The following is a 23,537-nucleotide window of genomic DNA, read 5'->3' as shown; positions in this document are numbered from 1 at the left end:
AGACTTAGCTTTCTTTTATGTCTCTATCAGGCCCTCTGCCTTTGTTTAAGCTCATTTCATTTTGCTCAGCCCTGAATATATTAGAAAACTGAGCCAGGTTGCCACCTAGTCAGTACTGTTTATACCCAATGAATTGACAAAGAGTAGTGACTCCAAAAGATTATTTGTTTTGCCATTTTAATAATTACTTGCTGGAGAATCACTGGCTAATCTATGACATGGCGGGTTTTGATGACTCCCAATTCTGTGCACGTTGTAAAATCTGTGAGTTAGAGCTTTTGTCCTTTCTTGTGAGAAATTGACTTGCAGTTCCTTATTTGCCTAACAAGGTAGAGTCCATGATCCAGCAGAGGTCAGATTCTTCTGATAATATTCACATTTGTTTCAAGGGAAGTTATAAACATATAAACACATTACAAGTTGCTGTGGACTTATACAAATGTTGCTAAATTTGTAGGAATGAATTTATTCACTTCAAGCATAGTAGTTAACAGCTACTTATAAAATGGAGAAAGAAAATCAGTTCTAGTCTTTCATTTAATAAACTATCATTTCTTTTTTTTTATTTATTTGACAGAGAGAGACACAGTGAGAGAGGGAACACAAGCAGAGGGAGGGGGAGAGGGAGAAGCAGGCTTCCCACCGAGCAGGGAGCCCCATGCGGGGCTCGATCCCAGGACCCTGGGATCATGACCCGAGCCAAAGACAGACGCTTAACCACTGAGCCACCCAGGTGCCCCAAAGCAGTCACTAAATGAACCATCATAGACATAGATACAGAAATACACTGCAGTGAGATGCATGGAGGCAAAGACACAGAGTGCCATGAGGCTAACATAATAGAGGGGCTGACTTGGTCTACATTTGGCAAGAATCCTTCCCTGTGGAAAGGATGACTAATCTGAAATGTGAAGGATAAGGAGCATTAACTATGGGTGGAAAGGGAAAGAACATTCCCGGCAAACGCAAAGACCCTGCAATTGGAGTGAAAAGGTGCTTGTGGGGAGTTGAAAGGACAATGAATTTTGATGTGGAGGACAAAGGCAAGCAGAGAGGTGCAATCAAGCTCTAAATCCCTTCTCTTTTAATACTCCAAGCTGCCCTTTTAGTTTTGCTTGCATTCATCCATTTATCTATTTTTTGATTCATTCAGGCATTCAACAAATGATTATTTCACGGCATTACTCTGTGGCAGGCCCTGCATTAGGTACAGATACAACAGTAAATCCACAGCCCCTGGCCCCAAAGATCTCACAGAAAAAAAGAGGATGATGCCCAGGTGCTATGAGGTCACAGAGGAAGAGCACGAACCTCGGTCTATATTTAGGAAGCTTATGGAGTACAAGGCAAGGATGAGAAGGAAGGTAATTTCAAGAAGAAAAACTGTGTTCAAAGGTCCAGAGGCAAAGGAATGCTTGGAAAGGCCGGGAAACCTTCCAGTGTAGACTGTGAGATCCTGATTGGATGAAATGAAGGTGGAGAAGTAGGCGGTAGCCAGTCCCTAAAGGGTCTTTTAAGCTATGTTAAAGGTCTTGGATTTTTTTCCCTCTAAGAGTCAGGGGAAGCCACTCAAGGACTTTAAGCAGGGTAGTTGGCATAATCAGAACTTTAGGATGAGGGTACTTGTATCAACATGGAGAATGGAGGATTTGCTAGGGAGTTACTGCAGGAATTGCTGGGAGGTAATGGCCCAACTTAAACTAGTGGTAATACGAATGGATAGATGGGGACAGAATTCATGGCTTCCAGGGAGCTGGAATTTGTAAGAATTGGCATCTGACTAGATGTAAGGTAGAGGGAAAGGTGTTAAAAATGTCTTTTGGGTTTCTGGTTTGGACAACTAGATGGACAGTGGGTACCACTCAAAAGATAGAAAACACAGAAAAATGAGTGAGTTTCTTAATCTGTGTTATTTCTTATCAGTAAAGTAGGCATATTTTAATCTTCTTGTAGGATTACCCACATGACACTAAGATGTTCAGTAAACATCAGCAATTATTTTTGTGTGTAAAATTCCATAGAAGCAGTTAACCACTGAAATTAGGAGACAATGTAGTTACCAAGAATGTCAGAGAAGACATTATAGGGCAATTGAGCTGGGCCCTATTGAGTAACAGATCACCAGGGCATAAATGGAGGAATGAGTGGCGGATGCGTTCTTGGCAGAGAGCACAGCAGACACAGAGCTCAAAGAAACTGGAAATGGCCCACTGCTCCTGGAGCATAGGACTTGGAAAGGGGATGGCAATAAATGAACTAGGAATTTAGGGATTATGGAAGTTCCATAAATCAAACTGAAGAGTTTGTTCATCATCCTACAGACCAGCATTAGCCAAAGTTTTACTACAGAATACTTTCTTGTAGGATGTTAATATTGTCAATATGGAGGGCGCCTGGGTGGCTCAGTAGGTTAAGCGACTGCCTTCGGCTCAGGTCATGATCCTGGAGTCCCTGGATCGAGTCCCGCATCAGGCTCCCTGCTCGGCGGGGAGTCTGCTTCTCCCTCTGACCCTCCCCCCTCTCATGTGCTCTCTCTCATTCTCTCTCTCAAATAAATAAATAAAATCTTTAAAAAAAATATTGTCAATATGGAAAATTCTAGTTTAAACAAAGTTAAATTAACTTCCTAATTACAGGACTTCTCAGAGCTTTTCAACGTGCATGGTAAATGTACAAAAGAGGCATACATCATGATTTTATTTTTCCTCAAATTCCACACCTCTTTTCCCAGAACACTGATTAACACCTCAAAAGACACCCATAGTTTGGTGCCATTGGGTTTTGGAATAGGGAACCATACAAGGGTTTAGAACAATGAGAGGATCAGATTGATGAGTTATAAAGATCATGCTCACTTAGTGAGGAGGATGGGTTGGAAGGGATAAAGTCTAAATGCTTGATGACCTTAAGAAGTTAAATAGAGAATAAGATCACACATTCAATAGGAGGCAGCGTGGAAGGGACACACATGTGCTTGCACACACACGTGTGTGTGTGTTCACTTACAGCAAGCACGACTTCTTGTTTGTACAAGCTAAATTAGACTTGATCAAAAAAGTTATGAAGCTCTTGATAAACATGAGAAATTCTTATTCCAAAAATCTTCTGTATTGGTGATGTCTTTTGATCCTCCCATCATCCTGTGAGAGAATTTTAAAATCAGTTTCCCCAGGCAAGTATCAGAGGAGAGGCTTTGCCACAGTTCCAGAGCTGGTGAAAGGCAGACATGGCCTCAGCTCTTCTCACTGCAACCCCAGGGCTCTGCATTCTATCATGTCCCCTCTAAGCTAAGACTTGAGAGCTACGGTTTGAAGGATATGTAGGGTTTGCGTAGGTTGAAAAATAAGCAAATCTTTTTAGTTAAGAGGAGGAATATAAGAAAAAACACAGAGGCAGAAATGCACATGACGTATAGGAAGTGCCAATTTGCTACAGGCTGGAATCTCTCTGTGAGTCCCCCCCCCCCGCCCCGCCCCATCTTTCAGGGCAGGGCCAGCTCCAAGGCCATGTGACAGGCACAGGTGCACAGAGCCCCACGCTTGGATTAGTGCTCTGCTGTCAGTCTTGAAACCCCTAATACTTTTTCAGCAAAGTACTCCATGTTTTTATTTTGGATTGGGCCCCACAAATTATGTAGCTAGTCCTCCTTTAGACCTCAGCACAGGTGTTTTAATTGTCCATTTTACATTTGGGGGCAGTTCTCACTCAGCTGGGTGTCTCTAAATTCTTACATTGTTGTTAGCCAACACTTGATGAGTCTCTTACTTGCCCATGAGTTTCAACATTTATCTCTACAATCAAGTTGTGAGTTCCTTCCCAACACCTAAGAAGGCCGGTGCTAAGCACATAGTAGGCAGGTAGAAAATGTTTGCTGTTGAATGAACATATACTTCCATGATGAGCCACTGACATAAATGGTTTGATACTCCCTTGTAATGAAACCTTGGCTTTGAGTTCGCCTAAGAAAGGCGTGGGGCTGGAGGAGAAGAAGCAGAGCTGCCAGAACAGTTCAAGAACGAGAACTGGAAAAGTGAATAAACCTGGCATCCATGTGGACAGCAACGGAGCATATAATCATGACAGTATGCGGTGCCTCATACCAAGTTACACTGATTGGGTGTGTGTGATGGGCTGTGGATTGTTTTAAATGTTTTCTATATATTAACCCATTTAACATTTATAACAACCTTATGAAGTAGATACTATTATGATTACTATTTTGCAAATGAAATTTGAAGGACAGAGTGATTAAGTAAGTTGCCCAAGATTATACTACTAGGAAATATCAGAGCCAGGATTTGAATTTAAGCAGCCTGTTTTCAAAAGTCGTGCATTTGACCATTTGACCACTTTGCTGACCCATCTTAGAAAGGAGTCTCGCATCTGGCCTTACAGCATTACTATTAAGTGCTATATATGTGAGAGCTATTATTATTCTCCATATAAAAATATGCATGGGAGGTGATGGTACTGTAATCCTAAACTTGTATTTAATTTTGGACCTTTCTTTGGTCCCAGGTTTTTTTCCCCCTTCCTTTTCCTGTGCATGAAATAGACACAGTGAGTCAGCATTTGGAAGCAGAAAGTGCTCTAAACTATGCTTTTTTTCTGGGGAAAGAGTCCAAACCTTCATCAAATTCTCAAAAGGATTTGTGACCCTAAAATGTTAAAGTCACTGCTCAGGGCCTATGGCTCCTTTTCAGATGTAAATTCGTAAACTTTTTTTATCATACTTTGTTCACCCTTTATAGCCCTGTCAGATGCCAAATGGAAATTACAGAGGTCTCTATTTGAGACATGTTTAATATAATTATTTTCACTCTGTATTTATTCCATAAATATTTATTGAGCTTTAAAATATATACAGATTGGTTTATAAGTTCAAGGTCCATCTGTCTTTGAAATTCAGCTTCTTTGTCTTATCTTACTAGTATAGTAATGACTCGGGTATTAACCTCATCTGCATAACACTTTGAACTTATCAGAATGTTTTCCCACATGATGAGCTAAGTTTATCATGTGATATGTCCTGTAGCTTCCCCAAATGCCTATACTTAGAAGTTTTCTTCGAAAGAAGGGGAAAATGGCAGAATGTGGTAGTGTAGACGAGGGTAATTTGTGCTGATTCTACTGAGCATAAAGGCTTCCTTCCCAGACTTGGGCAGCTGAGGATCAGGAGGATTGATGCAGCCCCTCCGGCAGCTCCACCTGGCTCATCTCAGGGCAGAAAAAGGGAGATGATGAGGATGAAGAAGAGCGTGGAGCTCAGTTACTTCAGTTTTTTGTTTGTTTTAAGATTTTATTTGACAGAGAGAACACAAGTGGGGGAGGGGTGGCAGGCAGAGGGAGAGGGAAAAGCAGACTCCCCGCTGAGCAGGGAGCCCGATGCGGGGCTCCATCCCAGGCCCCTGGGATCTTGACCTGAGCCGAAGGCAGACACTTAACTGACTGAGGCACCCAGGTGCCCTCTGTTAACTTCAGTTTTGTTCAGGGCTGGCCCCATGACTTTTGAAAGACAGTCCATGCTCGCGGTCTGTTGCTGGGGGATCTGGGCAAGTCAGTTCTTTGCACTAGGATCCAGTTTTCTCTTCAGCAAAATGGTAGGCTAGACCTAATGATCTGGAAGCAGTCTTTAGTAAGAGACTTGTTTGGTATGTACTTAGACTTACCTGGAGTTAGCCAAACTAAAAAGTTTAAGAGCAGAGTTCCCAAGACTGTCCTCACTTCTGACATCAGCTGCAAATTTGGGGGGTTTCCAAAACTACCCTCCATTTCAATAATTTGCTAGGATTCACAGAATCACAGAAAGCTATTATATTTTGGTTGCAGTTTATTACAGGGAAAGGATACAGGTTAAAAGTAGCCAAAGGAGGGGCAACTGGGTAGTTTAGTCAGTTAAGTGTCTGCCTCTTGATTTTGGCTCAGATCATAATCTCAGGGTCGTGAGATTGAGCCCTGGCATCAGGGAGGGGGGCGGGGGGAGTGTGCTTGAGATTCTCTCTCCCTTCGCCCCTCCCTACCCCTGCTCTCTCTCTCTCTCATATAAATAAATAAATCTTTAAAAAAAAAAAAAAAAAGCAGCCAAAGGAAGAGACACAGGGCAGAGTCAGGTAGGGTTCCAAACTCAGAATTTGTCTTCAAGACACATTAACCTCCCTCCACTGATGTATGATAACACGTATAGAGTACTGCTAATCAGGGAAGCTTAACTAAGCCTAGTGTTCAGAGTTTTTATTGGAGTTCAATTACATAAGCATGCTTGGTTGATTAATTACTTGCCCATACGGTTGAACTCCATCACCAGGTCAACCGATAGCTCATGACCCAAATCTTCCACCCTAAATCCCATGGTCTTTCTGGTGTGGCCAGTCCCCGCAGTTAAACTGTTGAATGTGGCCACCCCCACCTAAACAAAGACGTTGCTATCAGGTCTGACACATGTTACTTCCCGGAAGCCTAGGGCAAAAGCCAGGCCTCTCTTTGGGCAAGGCCAAATTTTTTACCGTATAAGCATCCTAGATTTAGTGTTCCTTAAGATTCCCTCCTGATAGATCTTCATTATTAAGTGAACACACATTGACTCTTTCATTCTTTCAAAAAGTCTTTAGAGTAACCAATCTGTGCCAGGCACTGTGATAGGTGCCAGATAGAGAGCAAGGGACAAAAACATTCCTGTCTCCCTGGAAATTAGGTTCTACTGACATAAGAACCAAAGCCAAATAAATAGGTACTGTCAGGCAACAGTGCAGGGAGAGAGAGTGCTGGGAGGGAGGTGCTGTTTTATTTTCTATGGTGAGAGAAGGTATCTCACAAAAATGGTCCTGCAGTTGACACTAGAATGAAGTCAAGCACGGAGCTCTGCTGTTGTCTGAGGGAAGGCACTCAGGATGGAGGGAACAGCAAACGCGGAGGTCCTGGGATGGGAGTGCTCTTCCTGGTGTGTTTGGCAAACAGCAAGGACGCCACTGTGTCTACGTGGGAGACGTAGGGAAGGCAGTTGAAACAAGAGTTGTTGGTGCTTCAGGTAAGGAGCAGGAAAAAAAAGAAAAAAGGATAGGTCTATAGCTGGAGCCAAATCTTCCCGGCATTTTAAGAGTTTTACTCTGAATGTGTAGGAAGCCAATAAAGGGCTTTGAGCTGAAAAGTGACATGAAGTGATTTGCATTTAAAAGGACCATTCTGCCTGCTGCATAGAAACCATTCTGTAGGGGGCGAAGGAGGGATCACAGGCTGCTTAGAGTCTCGAAACAGCCATGGTGATGGGAGATGGTAGTTGGCACTTGGCAGCAGCCGCGGAGGTGGTGATAAGTGGTGGGCTCTGGATGTATTTTGAGATTAGAGCTGGCAAGCGTCGCTGATGGACTGGAAGGATGTGGGAAATGAGAGAACCAAGCAACAGGAAGGGGGAGCAGGTACGGGGGGGCACTAGGGATTGAGGTTCCTTGTAGATACCTGGTGTAATGCCACGTCTGCTGTGAGTGATACCAGTGTGGAGGTCAGAGGAGAGATTGGCACTCAAAATCCAAGTGTGGGGCTTAGTCATCGCGTGAGAGGCAAGCCGTGAGACCGGGTGAGGTCGCCCTGGGATGGGACTGTGGAGAGAGAAATTCAAGACCTTAGACCTCTGGGGTGTGTGTACATTTAGACATCAAGCAGCGAGGAGGAGCCAGCACATGCCCCGGAGAAGGATAGGGAGAGAGGGGTGCCCGGGGATTCAGTGAGGACCGTGCGTTAGGAAGGAGGAAGTGCTAGGCTGCACACGCAAAACTGTGCACACGTGTGTGCGAGGAGCAATGGTATATCTAATTTAGCAATTTTCAGAAATTAATCTGTTGACCATGTGGCCACAAAATTCTAGTCTCTAATTCAGTCTAAAAGACCGAATCATTCTCAGCCAGATTCCTACCACTGTATCTTTAAATTCCTCCACCTTTAGTGGCCTGAGGAGAGTGCAGATACCCAGCTGTGGAAATCCTTTTTTTGGCAGTGACATCTGGCAGTGTGGCTTCTTCTCCTAGCTGGAACTGAAGCCATTGAAGCCATAGGCTTGAACTAAACAGTTGGCCTATAAGAGTGATGACTGTACTGAATTACACCTTTCTTGCTATTATACATTGTTATGTGGTGTCATTTTAGCACTTTCAGAATCAGGTTCTTTTTTTCCTCTATTAATCCAGCTTACTGGTTTTAGGGGGAAAATGCAGATTGAGTTCAATTGTACTATTACATTTAATATATATGTATATATATGTGCATGTGTCTATATTTTTTCCATATTCAGTTCGTATTACTTTACCATAGTTGTGAGGTCTGCTGTATTAATGTTGCTTAGTTTGGTTTTAGCATGACAATCTTGTTCAAGTCCTTAGTAGATAAAAATTTCTCTTTGAAAAAATATAATAAAACCCATTTTGTGAATGGAATAAGGTTTTTTTAAAAGATTTTCTTTATTTATTTGAGAGAGAGAGTGAGCGAGCCTGAGCCAGGGAGGGGTAGAGGGAGAGGGTGAAGTAGGTTCCCCGTTGAGCAGAGAGCCCAATGTGGGGCCAGATCACAGGACCCTGGGACCATGGCCTGAGCTGAAGGCAGATGCTTAACTGACTGAGCCACCCAGGCGCCCCAAATGGAATAAACTTTTTGGGAAAATTCCTCTATACCTGTGCTGCAGACACTAGACACATGGGGTTATTGAGCCCTAGAAATGTGGCTAGTTTGGAGAGGTACCGTACGTGTAAAATACGCAGCAGATTCCAGAGACGGGGGATAAAAAAAAAAAAAAGAGTATAAATAGACCAGTAATAATTTTATATTGATTATATGTTGAAATCATAATACTTTTGATAGATTAAAGAAAATATTTTCTTTTTCCCAAAACTTTCTAAAACATTTTAAAAATGTTATTAAAATTATTTCATCTGCTTCTTTTCACTTGCTAAAATAGCAGCTTAAAGATTTTACAAATGTGGCCTGCATTACGTTTCTATTCGACAGAGTTGTTCTGTGCCTTTGGTAGCATGTACATTTATATCGTGACCCACTTTCTTCATGTGCAGAAAATGACTTTTAACCTTTCCAATACAAGGTTTCATCCAAAAAAGTGTTTCATAACATTAAAAAAAAAAACAAAAACTTTAGGGGCACCTGGATGACTCAGTCGGTGAAGCGTCCAACTCTTGATTTCAACTCAGGTCATGATCTTGGGGTTGTGAGGTCGAGCCCCGCATCAGGCTCTGCACTGGGCATGGAGCCTGCTGGAGATTCTCTCTCTCTCCCTCTCCCTCTGCCCCTCCCCCCCTTTAAAAATACTTTAAAAATATTCTTACTACAAAAATAATACATGTTCTAAATTTTCTTTGACAAAAATATGAACAACAATAACCACATATAACCACTGCACAGTATTTTTATATACTGATTTGACACACACACTTTTTTTTAACCGAGAAAGGGGAAACCAGTCTATATTGTTTTTTGACTTTTTTAAATAATATAAATATCTATCCTTGTCATTACACACCCTTACATTTTTTCTGTACTCATATTAGCCTGAAGGACATGTCCTACTCCAAGAAGTAAGAAATGGCTTTTGATAGTAGAGATTTTTTAATCCTTAATAACAGCTTTATTGAGATCCTATACCATAAACAATCACTTTTTAAAAGTATACAGTTCAGTGATGTTAGTATATTCAGAGTTGTGGAACTGTTACCCTTACCTAATTTAGAACTTTTTCGTCACCCTAGAAAGAAACCCTCAAATCCATAAGCATTCACTCCCATTCCCCCACCCAGCCCCTGGCAAACTAATCTACTTTCTGTCTCTATGGATTTGCCCATTCTGAACATTTTACACGAATGGAATCACATTAATATGTAGTGATACAATATGTGGTCTTTTGTGACTGGCTTCTTTCACTTAGCATGTGTTCAAGGTTGATTCATGTTGTAGCATGTATCAGTATGTCTTTCCTTTTTATAGCTGAATGATAATCCATTGTATGGCTATATCACATTTTATCCATTTATTACCTGATGAACATTTGGGTTGCTTCCACTTTGGGGCTATTCTGAATAATGCCACCCTCATGAATATTCATGTACAGGTCTTGGCGTGAAGATGGGTTTTCAATTCTATTGGGTGTATACCTAGAAGGGAAACTGCTGGGTCATATGCGCTGTTTAACATTTTGAGGAACTGTCAAACTATTTGTGGCTGCACCATTATACAAGCCCACAAGCACAGTGTGTGAAGTTTCCAATTTTGCCACAATCTCACCAACACAGTGGTAAGTGGTTTTCCACTGAGAGGCTATTATTCATTTCTAAGAGAGGCAAATCAGAATCTAGTAGTGCATGCTTAACCCACCCCAACATGCGCGCATGCGCGCGCACACACACACACGTGGGTACGCAGTGCCGGGCTCCTTTTTGTTTGACCTTGGGTATATTATTTACCTCTATTACCCTCGGTAAAATGGAGATAATAATAGCACTTTCCTTTTAGGGGCTGCTGTTAGAATTAAATGAGATAATGCTCGCAAAACCCTTTGCACAGAACCTGGTACATAATATATGCTCAACAAGTGTTGGCTGCTAATATTTTATCAATGGCTCAATACTTTCCCATTGTTTGTATTTACCATAATTTACCTAGCCAATTCTGTTGGACATTTGGGTTGTTTCCAGTTTTTCATGATTCTAAACAATGCTCTGAGAAATAACCTTAAGGCTAAATTTTTGCCCACATCTATGATGATTTTCTTAGGATATATTCTGTAAAGTGTTATTGCTTGGTGCCTCTTAAAGAAATTTGAAAGATATTTCCCAATATATATTCTCGTTTAAATTATATGAAATTTTATTTTGAGAAATGTCATCAGGAACTGGATAGTACCCCTTGAGTATTGTGGAAGGGATTTTGTAAACCCTCACCTTATACCAAATAAATATACTGCAAATTAAAAATATCTTGAATAAGACAGCCTAAATTTAACTCGTTTAAAACCACTGAATGAGAAAAGGTACAAGAGGATATTTTCTCTTAGGCTCTCAGATCTGGACTCTTGGATTTTTGTTCCTCTTCCCCCATTGTATCAATATCCTAACAAGACATGTTGAAGAGCTATCAATGAAATCAGGCAGAGTGGATGTCTTCGTTTTGCATTTAGGCAAATCCAGAGCAAAAGTAAGGAGACAGTGGAGCTTGAACAGTAGAAAGGGATGATTCATGGAGAATGGGCATGCACCTGACATTCCTTATGTTGTCAGGTCCCTTATGGGGCAAGTCTCTTCCAGGTCTACCATGGCAATAGCATATCCAGCCTGGAAGGGATCAAACAAAGGCATAGAGTTTCCTCTGACGGATATGGGAAAGCTTTATGGTAAAGGTAGGATTTTAAGAGTCATTTAGCATTATGGCTCAAGTTTGGTCGGATAGTGGGATGCTCTGGAATTTGACACAGTTTGGGAGATTTAGCGTTGAGAATTGGAAGGAACTTTGCGTAGATTACAGGGATGAGCAGGAAGATACAGCGGAAAGTATTGCATTTCTACTGGTGTGCTGCTAAATGTTTAACAATCGGCTCTCAAAGCAAACAGAAATCCCAAAAGCCCTGATTTATGTAGGGTTTTTAAAAAATTTCCATGGTATAAATAACCCACCATAGCAGATTTCAGATTTTAAGCTACCAACATGATGTCCCTCACAGCAGAGCTGGAAATAGATGTGTATAATCCGCACATTCGGCTCTCCAATAAGTAGCAGCCCCAGCGTGCCACTGTTTCTTTGCATAAATTACTGTACTTGGATAACTGAAGGAAAATTTTACTCTGTGAAATCCATTAAGAATGCAGAATCTGGATTTAATACAACATTTTAAGAGCAGGATGTTTTGTTTTCTTTTCCCAGGTTAAATTCCATTTTAAAAGTTCACTCGTGTCGTGTATTACATGTTCTAGGAGCATGCACAAAAAGGAATGGCGAACCTTGCTGGAAACTCAAGAGCTTACCCACTGAGCAGTCAACACATAAACCACCTCAGAGAGACAGTTGTGCCTTCAGTGCTTAGTGATCCTAGAGAGGGATTTCAGAGGATTCCACAATAGAGAAACGTGATCAGGTCTGCGCGTAGAGAGGGTCATCATAATTCCACGGGACTTGATGGCTTCTAAAGGGCTTTGTGCAGGATGGTAAAATTTCATGTATCCAGTTTCTAGTTTGCCATTAGGACAGATCAATAGGTAGTAAAACTCCGGTTTCTAAGTCACTTTGTTCACATAAATGATCCACTTTGTAGTGCATCTCTCCCTTTCTCTACTGGTGGAGATGTACATGAGTCACGGGTAGGAGGGAGAACTGACATTTTAGCGCAAAACAGGCTGCTCTGAAGCCACTCAGCAACACTCTCAAGTAGTTTCTATTATTTTCTTCTATTTTGCAAATACAGAGGCCCAGAGATGTTAAATTGCTTGCCAAAGGTCATGAAATTCGTAAGTGCCTGAGCTGGGACAAACCAGGACCGTCTGACACCTAAGCCTATATTAAGAATCTCCAGCCTGGCTTAGGTCAAAGGTTTTAATAAAATTGTAGGTATTTAATGTGTTAATTGGAAGGATGACCTGAAAGGTTCCAGTGTAAGCAGCACTAACCTAACTGGGGTGAGGGGGCCATGACAAGGGTGATAAAAAAAGAATGTGTCTATGTGCCATCATTCTGAATTGTGTAACTTAAGAAGCCCGTGTATTTGTAATTGGCCTTTTTTGTGTAAAGTACAAGCCTGGATTTGGTCAGCCTTTCAAAGTGTCTTCTGCTGCCCCTTTTATAGCTTATGACTCCTTTTACGGTAAATTAGACACTAAGTCCCATGACAGCGGAAACTATGCTTTTTATGCACAGATGTTGCTGAATCTCCAGTCCTGTCCCAGGGGCTGACTTAGTAGGTGCTTTAATATTTGTTCATTATTGAGAGTGGAGATGATAATAAATATTCAACAAGTAATAGCAGTATCTTCTCTCTGGGATTATTCCATACATTATCTCATTAAATCCACACAATAACTCCATGAAGTAGATAGTATTCTTCCCCCTAATTTAGAGGTTTAAAAAATGTCTTAGGGGAACCTTGTAACTTACTCAAGGACACAGTAATTAGTGTCAGAAAATCAGCTGTGCTTGATATTAGAACCTTAGCATTTAGCATTACGCTATAGTCTGTTGATTTATAATGCCTTTGTTGTATTTCTAAGAAAGCTCATTTTATCAAAATCAGGTGATAGAATTTCAGTTCTGCGACTAAAGGGACTCTGTTTTAACTGTATCCCCAGCACCCAGAACAATTCTTGGCACATCTTAAGCGCTCAGTAAATATTCTTGGTACATATGCATACAGGAATGGGTAGCACAATTATTTCAATTGCAATAAAGCTTAGGAACTAGAAAATTACTGGCTCACAACAGTTTTTATTGTTGGGTGTGGTTTATGGGTTTTTTTGCAAGAATTTTAATAAGGATTGAGGTACTAAACCTAAATATTACAAATATTTGTTGTACTGAAGAAATTCAGTAATTTATTCATTCATTGAAGAAATATTTACCTCTATCCAGCAAAGATAATTGAGCACCCACTAAGTGCCAGACATTTAATATCAGAGATAGAGTAGGGATGGTTGATAATGATATGGAAACAACTATTACAAAATGCAGTGAGCCATGAGGAAGACCAAAAAAAAAAAAAAAAAAAAAAAGATGTAGACGCAGAAAATTCTAGAGGAAGAGACTATGGTATGGTCAGGTAATGACTCAGGGAAGTAGGGACAGTTGAGCTGAGATGCTGAAGAATGCCAAGAACATGAGGAAAGAGCATAGGTTGACATGTATACATTTCAAATGCTTTTGGAAAGAACTTGACGTGTTGAGGCATAGAAAGAAGGTCGGCAGGTCTTCTGAGAAATGGTCTATATGGTCCTCTTACCACTACAGAATTGCACAGGGTTCTTTCAACCCTTGACCTCCTTTCCTACACGTCATTGTGTTCAAGCACAAAGCCAACAGCCTTATTTTCCTTGGTTTGGGTGCAGGGCCTAGTTCCCCATTGCTCACAGTAGAAAAGAGTGGTCCACAAAGTTGAAACTTTGCAATCTCCTTACCCATGATGTATCTGTGTTGCCTGTACCACTGAATAAATGCAGGGGGGATGCTGCAGGAAACGTGAAAGGGAAAATTCAGTAAATCCCAGAAACTTAATCTATGGAGGGGACCTTTCTCCTATTGGTTACGGTGGAAAATTCCTCAAGCACAGCCTGGCCCATGAGCCTGGGCCTACCCACTTCATCATACAGCTCTGTGCCAAGCTAGCCCACATTCCAGGAAGATAAAGGGAGGATTTCCAAATACTATCCCAAGGTCTCCTGTCACAAGTTAAGGTCATTTCAACGGAAAGCAAAATGTCTTCTTACCACTTGGAGAGGAACTTAGCTTTTTTCCCCTCTGCCCGCCCCTTCCCCATTATGCTTAACAGCAAGGGAAGCTGAACTGTGTAACTACAGATGAGCTGACCACTGGAGACTTGGTGATGGATACAGCTCATCATGTGGAAGAACCAGCTGTGAACTGATGCCGAGTGGATTACATTTGTCACTGGAATTCCATTGGTGAAATTTGAACAAATAGTCAAACAAGTTATGTTAAGACTTAACCACCAAATGACAATCAAATGGAATCTGTTGTAAGCTGAACTTCCCTTAAAAATTATATCGAAGACTATTTCTACTCTCTTCTCCCTCTCGCTTTTTGGAGATGGGGGATAATTCCATTTTCCATCTGCCGGAAGCATCCACTCTTTGTGGAAATCTGATTGCAATTCCCAACCTGCTAAAAACTTGTTTTCCCATTTTTTTTTGAACTTCAAATACTTTCTAAATCATGTTAGCCGAAGCATTATATGTATATAATTAACTCCCAGGTCCCTCTGGGCTCATCTAGCTCAACTTGTGGAGCTTAACTGAGCAAGACGTCCGCTGATGTCTCTCCCTGCAGTGACACCCACTGAAATGAATACCTTCTACAAGAGGAAAATGGGGAAATGTCTTTTCCAATTTGGCTTTTTAGGGAGTTGGGTAGCTTCATAAATGGTTTTATTGGTTTCGTAACAGTAGCGATCAAGTTTTCTTTCAAATACCGAATTTGCAATATGGGGAAGCATGGTTGGGGGGTGGGGAATTCTGCATTTTCCTCCTACGTGAAGTAGGGAGGCAGGTCTCTTTTTTTTTTTTGTACTAATTGGATCTTTGAAATCTCCTCAGGGTAGCAGAGACTCCCATGTCCCTTCCATGCTGGGAGCAAACGTAAGCGGTTCCTGCGGTGTTGTCTTCACAAGCAAGACCTACAGGAGGGCCTGCAGCACTTGGTCCAAAACAAAGTGCACAGGGCTAGGGAAGGTGGACTTTCTCAGATTGACTATGCGGACTGGCTTCATAACTCAGCCCTTTTGCATCCCTCTGCCTGCGTAGACATAGACGCCTACAGTAGGAAGGGGATGTTGACTGCGTCTGGAATGGAGAAGTCGTAGGTGGTCACAGAAAAGTTCTGGCCCCTGCTCCCCGTTCTAGTCCTAGCACAGGAGGCTTCAGTTAAGCTACGGCAGCCCTTCTTCCCATTCTCTCCTCTCTGAGGCTTCGAACCCCAGGCCTCGCCGTTGAACTTATCAAGGGACCGCATACCTCACACAAGGGTGAGCGAAAGGGACCTGACTGTCGTCTCCCTGCCTCCCCCAGGGGACCTACTTCTCTTTGCGGTCCTGAAGCGCAGGTGTCCGGAGCAAGGCAGCGAGCTAGGGACTCTGGGGGCTCGAGTAAACGCCGCCCTTCGCCGCGTGGCACGGTTGGAGGGCGGCTGCCAGAGCGCGTCTCTGGTTTTCGCGTGAACCTGCCGGCTCGCTGCTTGCTGCCCCGGAGCCGGTTCGCGGCTGCGTGCGCCCCACTGCAGCAGAGAGCAGCCGCAGCCTCTGCCTCGGCCACCGGCGCTGCTGGGGACGAGTCCTGGGGCTGCTGACGCGGCTGGGAGGAGCCTCGCCTTTAATGCGCCAGCCGCCTCCAGCCTCCTCCTGCAGCAGCGCAGCTGCGAGTGCGCGCGTGTGGGTGTGAGGGTGAGTGCGCTGGCGCCGGCCGCAGCGCCCTGCCCAGCTCCCCGCCGCCTTCCTCGCCCCCGCCAGCCGGAGCCGCCCTCCCGTGGGACCAGCACCCTGCTCCGGGCCGGCGCAGCCCGAATCCGGCCCCTGCCGTCTCGCCACTGCAGCCCGGGTCCAGAAAGGCACCATTTTGTCGCGGCCGCCCGCTCTCCCAGGGGGAGGAGGGAGCTTTTTTGCATTTTGGAGCGGCGGCCAACGTGGGGAACCTGTTGGGCATCTCCCCAGCCCCGCTTGTGAGCGCCTCCCGGGCGGCGGGCGGGCCCGGACCCCTCGGGGCACGGCGCATCTTGGCACCCGGCGGCCGCGGAGCCGGGCGCAGCATCCTCGCTGGGAATTGGAGCTGGAGTGAGCGCACCGCGGGAGGAGCCGCCGCAGCCTCGGAGATCCCGAGTGGAGGAGGTGACAGCTCCATTGCCGGGTTTTTATTTTTTTTTCTCTCCGCCTCCCCGTCTCCTCCTCAGGCTCGGACCATGGTGCAGTCCCACCGGCTCCCCTGCCCCCCTCTCCTGTGAGACTGGCTGCGGGGAGGGATCATGGATACTTGTCTGCCGGCTTCTGGTTCCCACGCAAGTAAGCCTGCTGTCAATGGAGGAGGACATTGATACCCGCAAAATCAACAACAGTTTCCTGCGCGACCACAGCTATGCGACCGAAGGTAACGCCAGCCCCGCCGCATTCCGCCGCTGGGGCCGGGCGCAAGTTGCGGATCGCTGGGCTCGGCGGGCCGCCGGGCGCCGAGTGGCGGAGACTCCTCTCGGCCCGGGGCTGGGGCGGGGGCTCGGCCCGCGGGGGCAGCGGCCGGTGCGCCCCACATCCATCCGGGCTCCGCGAGGCGAGCCCGGCGTTCAGCAGCAGGTGGACCCGGCGCCCACGGGAGTTAAAATGGCCCTGGGGGATCAGGCTTTGCAGGGTGGGGCTCCCGACTGGAAAAATGACCCCGTGAAGGCAGATGACCCATCCCCCAAGATGTTTGCCGGGGTCTTGGAGGGGGAGATAAGAAAGGGGCCCAGTCGGATCGGAGGTCCTTCCCCCCTCTGCCCACCGCCCCCGCCCCCCCCCCCCCCCAGCGGAATGATGTTGTGTCTCTCAGTGGCTGCAGGGAGGACATGGTTTCATTTCCTGCCCGAGTATCTCTCCGGCCAGGTTACCTGCTCAGACAATCAGAACCCCAAAAGGCCCTTTGCAAAAGGGCGAGCCCCTCTCCCCTTGGAAGTGCATTAGCAAGAAATAAAAAGGTAGCTGGGGAGACGGCGTTCCAGCAGCGAGCGAACGAGTCTGACACGTGGGGCGAGCAATGCGATCAGTGGGGCCTTTAAAATCACCATTATGAATTCTGCAGCAGTAGTTTCTGCTGAATCAACAGCCAGCAGAAAGCAAGAGGGTTCAGTAAGCTGAGCTTTGCCAAGAGGTGAAATTGTCGTGGCGCTCTCTCTCTCTCAGCTTGTTCTGACGTTCGCAGGCAGGCAGGGAAAGTCAGCAGGTGGAATCTCATTCTGCCTTTTGTGTGTGAATAGAGAGTAAAGGCATTTTTTTTTTCAAATGCCAAAACTTTTGCATTTTTGCTTTTATTTTCTACCTGTAGGCCCTTATCCTTAACCACTCATATAAAGTGTTGCATTATCACGTTGTAATATCCACGTGAGAAAATGTGTGTGAAAGTGCTTTAGGAAAACATTGCACCTTATGTTAATTTAAGACAATTCTTGTTATTCTTGGATACTAAAATTTCTATAATATTTAATCAAATCAAGAATCATAGAAAAATGTGATGGGGTTGGGGTAGTAAAAGAGTTCAAACTCTGGAAGAAATAAAAAGATACAGTTTGGGGGCAAAGGTGGCATCTTCTATAAACATCCCAGTAAGTTTTAGGTAATAAAGAATGTCCAGTGCTATTGAAAATATATTCTTCATTCATCATCATTACTGGAGAGCATCCAGCCTAATATGTGGGTGCTAGACAGATGAAGCAGACTTGTGTGAGCTCTGGCATTCAGGAGCTTAGAGATGGCTTTTAAGAGATGTTCAGCCTATCCCTCCCCCATACAGGCACCATACTTGCCGAGTCTTTTCATTTGCAGGATGACAGGGTGGTTATAAGATGTTCTTTCTCAGTCTCAAGTGCTTTGTCACTGAATCAGTTACCAGGTAGATTATGACTAGCCCTGTGTCTGAGCATGTTATCCAAGAGAGAAGTTGGCCTTGGGTCTATTGGTCTTTCTGGGTGACACTTCTTTCTGTTTGTGACAACAAAGAGGGCTGCCTTCATGTTTTCTTCTAGATTGCATTATGCCTCCAAGCACAGGCACAGGAAACCTACTGAGCTGGGAAGATGGGCAGATTGGGGCCTTGTGTATGGGAGTATCACCTCTAGAATGAAGAAATGAGTTAAAAATGGAATTCCTTAGTGCTTTCCAGGCCCCAGGTACTACCCTGATCTTTGGTCCTATTTTATGGCATTTTTGTAAGCTCTGATTCTGATTAAAATAACTGCGTTCGTGTAGTCAAAACTGAGGCATGAGTTTATAGCAGGCAGCTCTCTCAAATCTTTCTAAGTCAACCTCTCAGAACGTTCTGTCTCTCTCACATACACACACCACGCTGAAAACTAAACAAAACCTTTATTGCTCAGTATGCCTTCAGGTTTCTTTACCTGATCTTATTGAAAGTCTGGGAAGAAGGGGGGAAAATGCAACGTGGACAGTGTAAATAGCAGAAGTTGAGTAGAGCAGGAAGTTCTCTATGGTCTTAATCTGTTCATTTTAGGGAACATTCATGCAGTGGTGCTGGCCACAGGGGCAAGAGTCCGTCCTCTCTCTTCTGATGAATACCTTGGAAGTGCCAAGTACATCTTGAAATATCACCAGATCAAAATATTATTTGTTAAAATCCTCTTTGTTGAGGGCTTGCCTCAAAAGTACCCTCCTCCTTTATTAACTTAAATCCACTTTCTCTTAAATCTGACCTTAGTTTCTAGGTCCTTCTACAGACTTTGCTTTGCTTTTTGTCTTCCTTGATATGTCAGCATTCTCCTACCTGGCCAGATATGTCAAGGGTTTGGTTCTTTTTTTTCTCTCCAAAATCTCCTTCACATTTATCTCTGAATTTTTCTTTGCTTTGCTTTGCTCAGATCATTCCACACTGCAGTATTCTATTTAAAGCTGAAAGGTTTTTGCTGTGTAGTTAGTGTGAAGGACTCTAAGCTCAATTTGCATTGTAAGTGGTAGCTGCAGGCAAGTTCAGCCAGCTAAGAGCAATGCAAATGCTAGAGGACACTTTTACCCAAGGTTTCCTCTCTTATTTTTGCTCCCTCTCCCCTCTCTCCCCTCCCTCCCTCTTCCCCCCCTCCCTCCCCTCCTTTCCCTACCCGCCACCCCCCACCACAGGGAAGAAAAAGAATGCATGATGTATATTTATTGAAGACATTTCCTATGACTCTTCTTTTATTCTGAGCATCAAAGTTACCCCCTCCTCGATCTTTATCTTTTTTCCCTTTTTAAAGTTACCATCTTTGAGCATCTTCTGTTTTCCATGTACTTGCTGAGCTTTTTAAATATAGCACTTCAATATCTCCGCGTCCTGCTAAGTGAATGCTATTAACATTTTCAAATAAGGAAACTGGGCAACTGAGGCCCATAGATGTTACTAATTTGTGAGGGTCACACGGATGAGGGAAGAACTTGCCTTCAAACTCAAGACCATTTGAAGCGCGTGCTCTTCCACTAAGAGATTCTGCACTGACTCATTTTCTTTCCTTCAACCATTAGCTCCTGTTAGGAAGAAGACCACTATGGTTTTATCTTCATGTATAAATTGTATTCCTATCTGGGGTCAAATTCTTGGCAGGGATCATTTGAACATGTGTATATGGGATTAAATACGATGAAGAGTGGGGTTGGAATGACTACAGAAATAAAGTCAACACAATGTTTTAACTGGCTTTTTCAGATATGGAACTCTGGGGGTCCTAAACAAGGCTTCATCTCTCAAATCTCTCTGATCTCTATGTGGATTTCTTTATTTTCAGACTTGTTAGAACTGACCAAAACCCTCTCTCCATTAGGGCAGTTTGAGAGTTTTCTACATTGATCTTCCTACACTTCTGTGGCACCACAGACAGAATAAATGTTTTTCCTAGCTGAGTTTACAGGAATGGCAATCTGGTTAGAAGAGGAAGTCAGAGGACATGCTTGAAAATAATTACGCTGTTCTCAGTTTCCTTAGCTGTAAAATGGGAATAACAATAGAACCTGTGCCACAGGGGGAATAAAAATGAATACAGGAAAAGCACTCAAGACAGTGCCTAATACAAAGTCAGACCTCGGTAAATGCCCTCAGTACATTATAGGTACATTTGCATAGCAAGCACGTGTTTTCCTTGGATCCTGTGTTGATTGGGGATGGTCTTGAGGGCAATGGCTAGTGGAGACGGGTGAGAAGTCACTAAAACCTACCGGTCTCTTCTTGGCTGGGATCTTGCCATTTAGTTGTTTGCTTTAGTGTACTTGCTGGTTATATTCTGGCAGTGAGTAAGTTCCATCTTCTTGCAGAGGCCTTTAAAAACCTATCCTGTTTACACATTAAAGGAAGAACAAATTTATTATTCCATGATTTATGATTATATTATTATTATTATATAATTATTGATTCATTCTGCCTTTAATTCCTTCAACAAATATTAGTTGACTTTCTGCAGAGGTGATCCAGCACAGTCCAATACAGACATGGTATCAGGCTGGTGCAGAAGGCAGACATTAAATAATTTTGCAAATAAATATATAATTACCAATTATGATAAGTGACATTCAGGAAAAGCACAATATGCCTCGAGATCATATATAAGGCAGGAAGGTGGATCTAATTTAGTTTGGGGGACCAGAGGCAGCCTCTCAGAGAAAGTTTTAAGTTGAGAACTAAAGGATCAGTCAGGAATTAACAAGAGGTGAAGACATTTCAGGTAGAAGGGACACTAGGTACAAAGCCCAGAGCTTTAAAATAGTTTGATTTGAAGAATAGAAAGCTGCCTGTGGCTGGAATATAGGGAACAAGAGGAAGAGTGATGAAAATTAGACCAGAACCTGCAGTTTACTTTGGAATGCACCAAAACCAGGAAAAATCCATGCTAGAATAGATGGATGGATGAATGGATAGATACACGATAAAGCAAGTATGCAATGTTCATGGTAAAATTGAGGTGATCCATCAATGGATAGACACTGTACATTTTTTTTCAATTTTTCTGTCTGCTTAAAAATTTTCATAATAAAATGTCACGAAAGAGAGAGCAGAGAGGTATTCAGAGACCAGATCATGTTGAGCCTTGACCATAAGGAGTTTGGACTTTATCCAAAGATGGATCAAAAGCCATTAAAGCATTTTGATCGGGGTGGAAATATGATCAGGTTTGTTTTTTCAAAGCTCAGTCTAGCTGCTATGCAGGGTGGGGAGGAGATAAATAGAGCAAAAGGGGGAATAGTTAGGATGCCACAGCTGTACTCTAGGGTGGTGGCAGCAGTAGAGATGAAGAGAAATTAGGTGATTCCGATACATCGTAGAAGAAGAATGGATAAGAAGAATGGATATTGGTGTGATAGATTGGGCAGAAATAGAGAAGTAGATGGAGGTGAGTGTCAAGGATGAATCCCAGGACTTTGCTGTGAGAGTGGATGCATAATAGAACTTCTCACTGACACTGGAAAAAGACTTTGGAAATTGATTAGTCTGAGGGGTGTGTGAGCCATTTAGCCTCACAGCAAGACCCTCAAGCAGTTGGGTCTGAAGCTCAGAAGCAAGATCGGGACTAGGTGTATAATTTGGGATGTCAGCAGCATATTAAAAGTATTTAAAGCCATGTGAATAGATGAGATGCCTAGGAGAAGAGCACTCCAGGGCAGAATTTGAGCCAACAAGAAAACCTACTTTGGCTTGGTATAAAGAAATTGTAACAAAAAGGACCTGACAATGGAATGCCTTAGTTAGGTGTAAACGTAACTAATCACACACTGAAATTATTCAAACAACACTATATGGCCATTTCTCAACAATGTGGTAGAATTAAGAAGAGTCCAGTCTTGGGTGAGTTGAGTGTAGAGGGTCTCCAAACTTGAGTGAGATCTGTGTGATTTCTGAAATGTTTCAGTTTCCTAGGGGCACGGGAATGAAAGTGAGAAAGTAAAAGTCCCTGCTTCCTCTACCCCACCCATTTCACACCTGCTGAAGAGGGAAGCTAAGATGAATAAAACTAGGAAGGTACACGAAAATGGCTTTTGATATGAAGGGGCTGGGAAGGCACTAGAAAAATAAAAGGAGGTGGTGTCATATGATGGAGAGCTGCCTTGTAGTTCCTTAAGTTGCTTTGATATTTGTATGCAAATGCCCGATCAGAATAGTACTTCCGATGCATATGGATGAATGTTTGAGTTCTCTGCCTTTCTCGGGAAAATCTGAAAGGGAAGGTGGAAAGAAGCTGCCTTATACTATTGTAATGACCTTTCTGGGGATAGGAAGTTTGCTGCTCCCAGACATAATAACCAGAGCGCATTGAAAATCACTAGCAAGTATGCATTATTAGCATCCAGGTCCCCAGGGGCAATCTCCAGCCCTTTATGAGGGCGGGTCAGAAACGTGCCAGTGAACCTGGGGTGAATAATATTAGGCCAGTCCTGTCAAAATATTAGTAATGCTCAATGAAAAGAGCACAGCTGTAGACTGACATTCCTAGACTCTGGCATTTGCATTTACGAAGAAACTAAGGGTCCAATTTCAGCACTTAGCTGAGGGAAGGGAACTGAGGTTTCTCATGTACTGTCTATTCCAGGCATTTTCCTAGGTGTTGCGCATATGTTTACTCATTTAATCTCCTTCAACAACCATGAGAGAATGGTTGCATTAGTCTCATTTTTCAGACTAAGAAATTTTGAGCTTTGGAAAAGCAAAGAAACTTATGCAAGGTCACATAGTTGTAAGTGGTCGAACCAGCTTGGAAGCCATGACTGTCCAGACTTGAGGCACGTGCTCTTCGCCCACCCCTGCTGCCTCTGGTCAGGATTTTAGGGGGAAAAAAAATGCAGGTTATGTTCTCTCTTTTGCATATATCCCCATGGTGCACGTTCAGTGCTGCTGGACTGACTTGTTCCATCTTTCTAGAAGGGCAGTGCACGTGTCTGAGCCTTCGTCATTGTCCCACAGGAAGGAAGTTGAACTTCTCCACCCAATGCCAGAGTCCTTAGTTGACCTTCTCCTCTAGATGTATTCTACTCTATAAGGAAAGAAGGAAAATATTTATGGAATTAAGCAAATTGTGAGAATTAGCTGGGTTTTTATACGCTTGTCCCTGTCCCTCACCCTTAGCATAGG

General features: G+C 43.5%; 1 protein-coding gene across 2 annotated transcripts in view; it reads left to right on the top strand.

Moving 5' to 3' along the window:
• The window catches only part of PPP2R2B (protein phosphatase 2 regulatory subunit Bbeta), a 419,321-nt gene that overhangs the window by 130,286 nt on the left and 265,498 nt on the right, over positions 1-23,537 (top strand). The window contains exon 1 of one of the 2 annotated variants that reach the window (XM_045894796.2): positions 16,633-16,838. The exons of the other annotated variant lie outside the window; for it this stretch is intronic. Coding sequence (XP_045750752.1) covers positions 16,769-16,838 — 70 coding nt within the window. The 5' untranslated portion in view covers positions 16,633-16,768. Of the gene's footprint in view, positions 1-16,632; positions 16,839-23,537 lie in introns of those variants that run through there. 2 annotated transcript variants of the gene reach the window in all.

Source organism: Mirounga angustirostris, unplaced genomic scaffold, assembly GCF_029215605.1.
Source record: "Mirounga angustirostris isolate CCGP_5_RB_7025 unplaced genomic scaffold, mMirAng1.0.hap1 SCAF_7, whole genome shotgun sequence".
NCBI lineage: Eukaryota > Metazoa > Chordata > Mammalia > Carnivora > Phocidae > Mirounga > Mirounga angustirostris.
The sequence above is the reverse complement of the archived record's forward strand: the minus strand, read 5'-3'. Positions and strand labels throughout refer to the sequence as shown.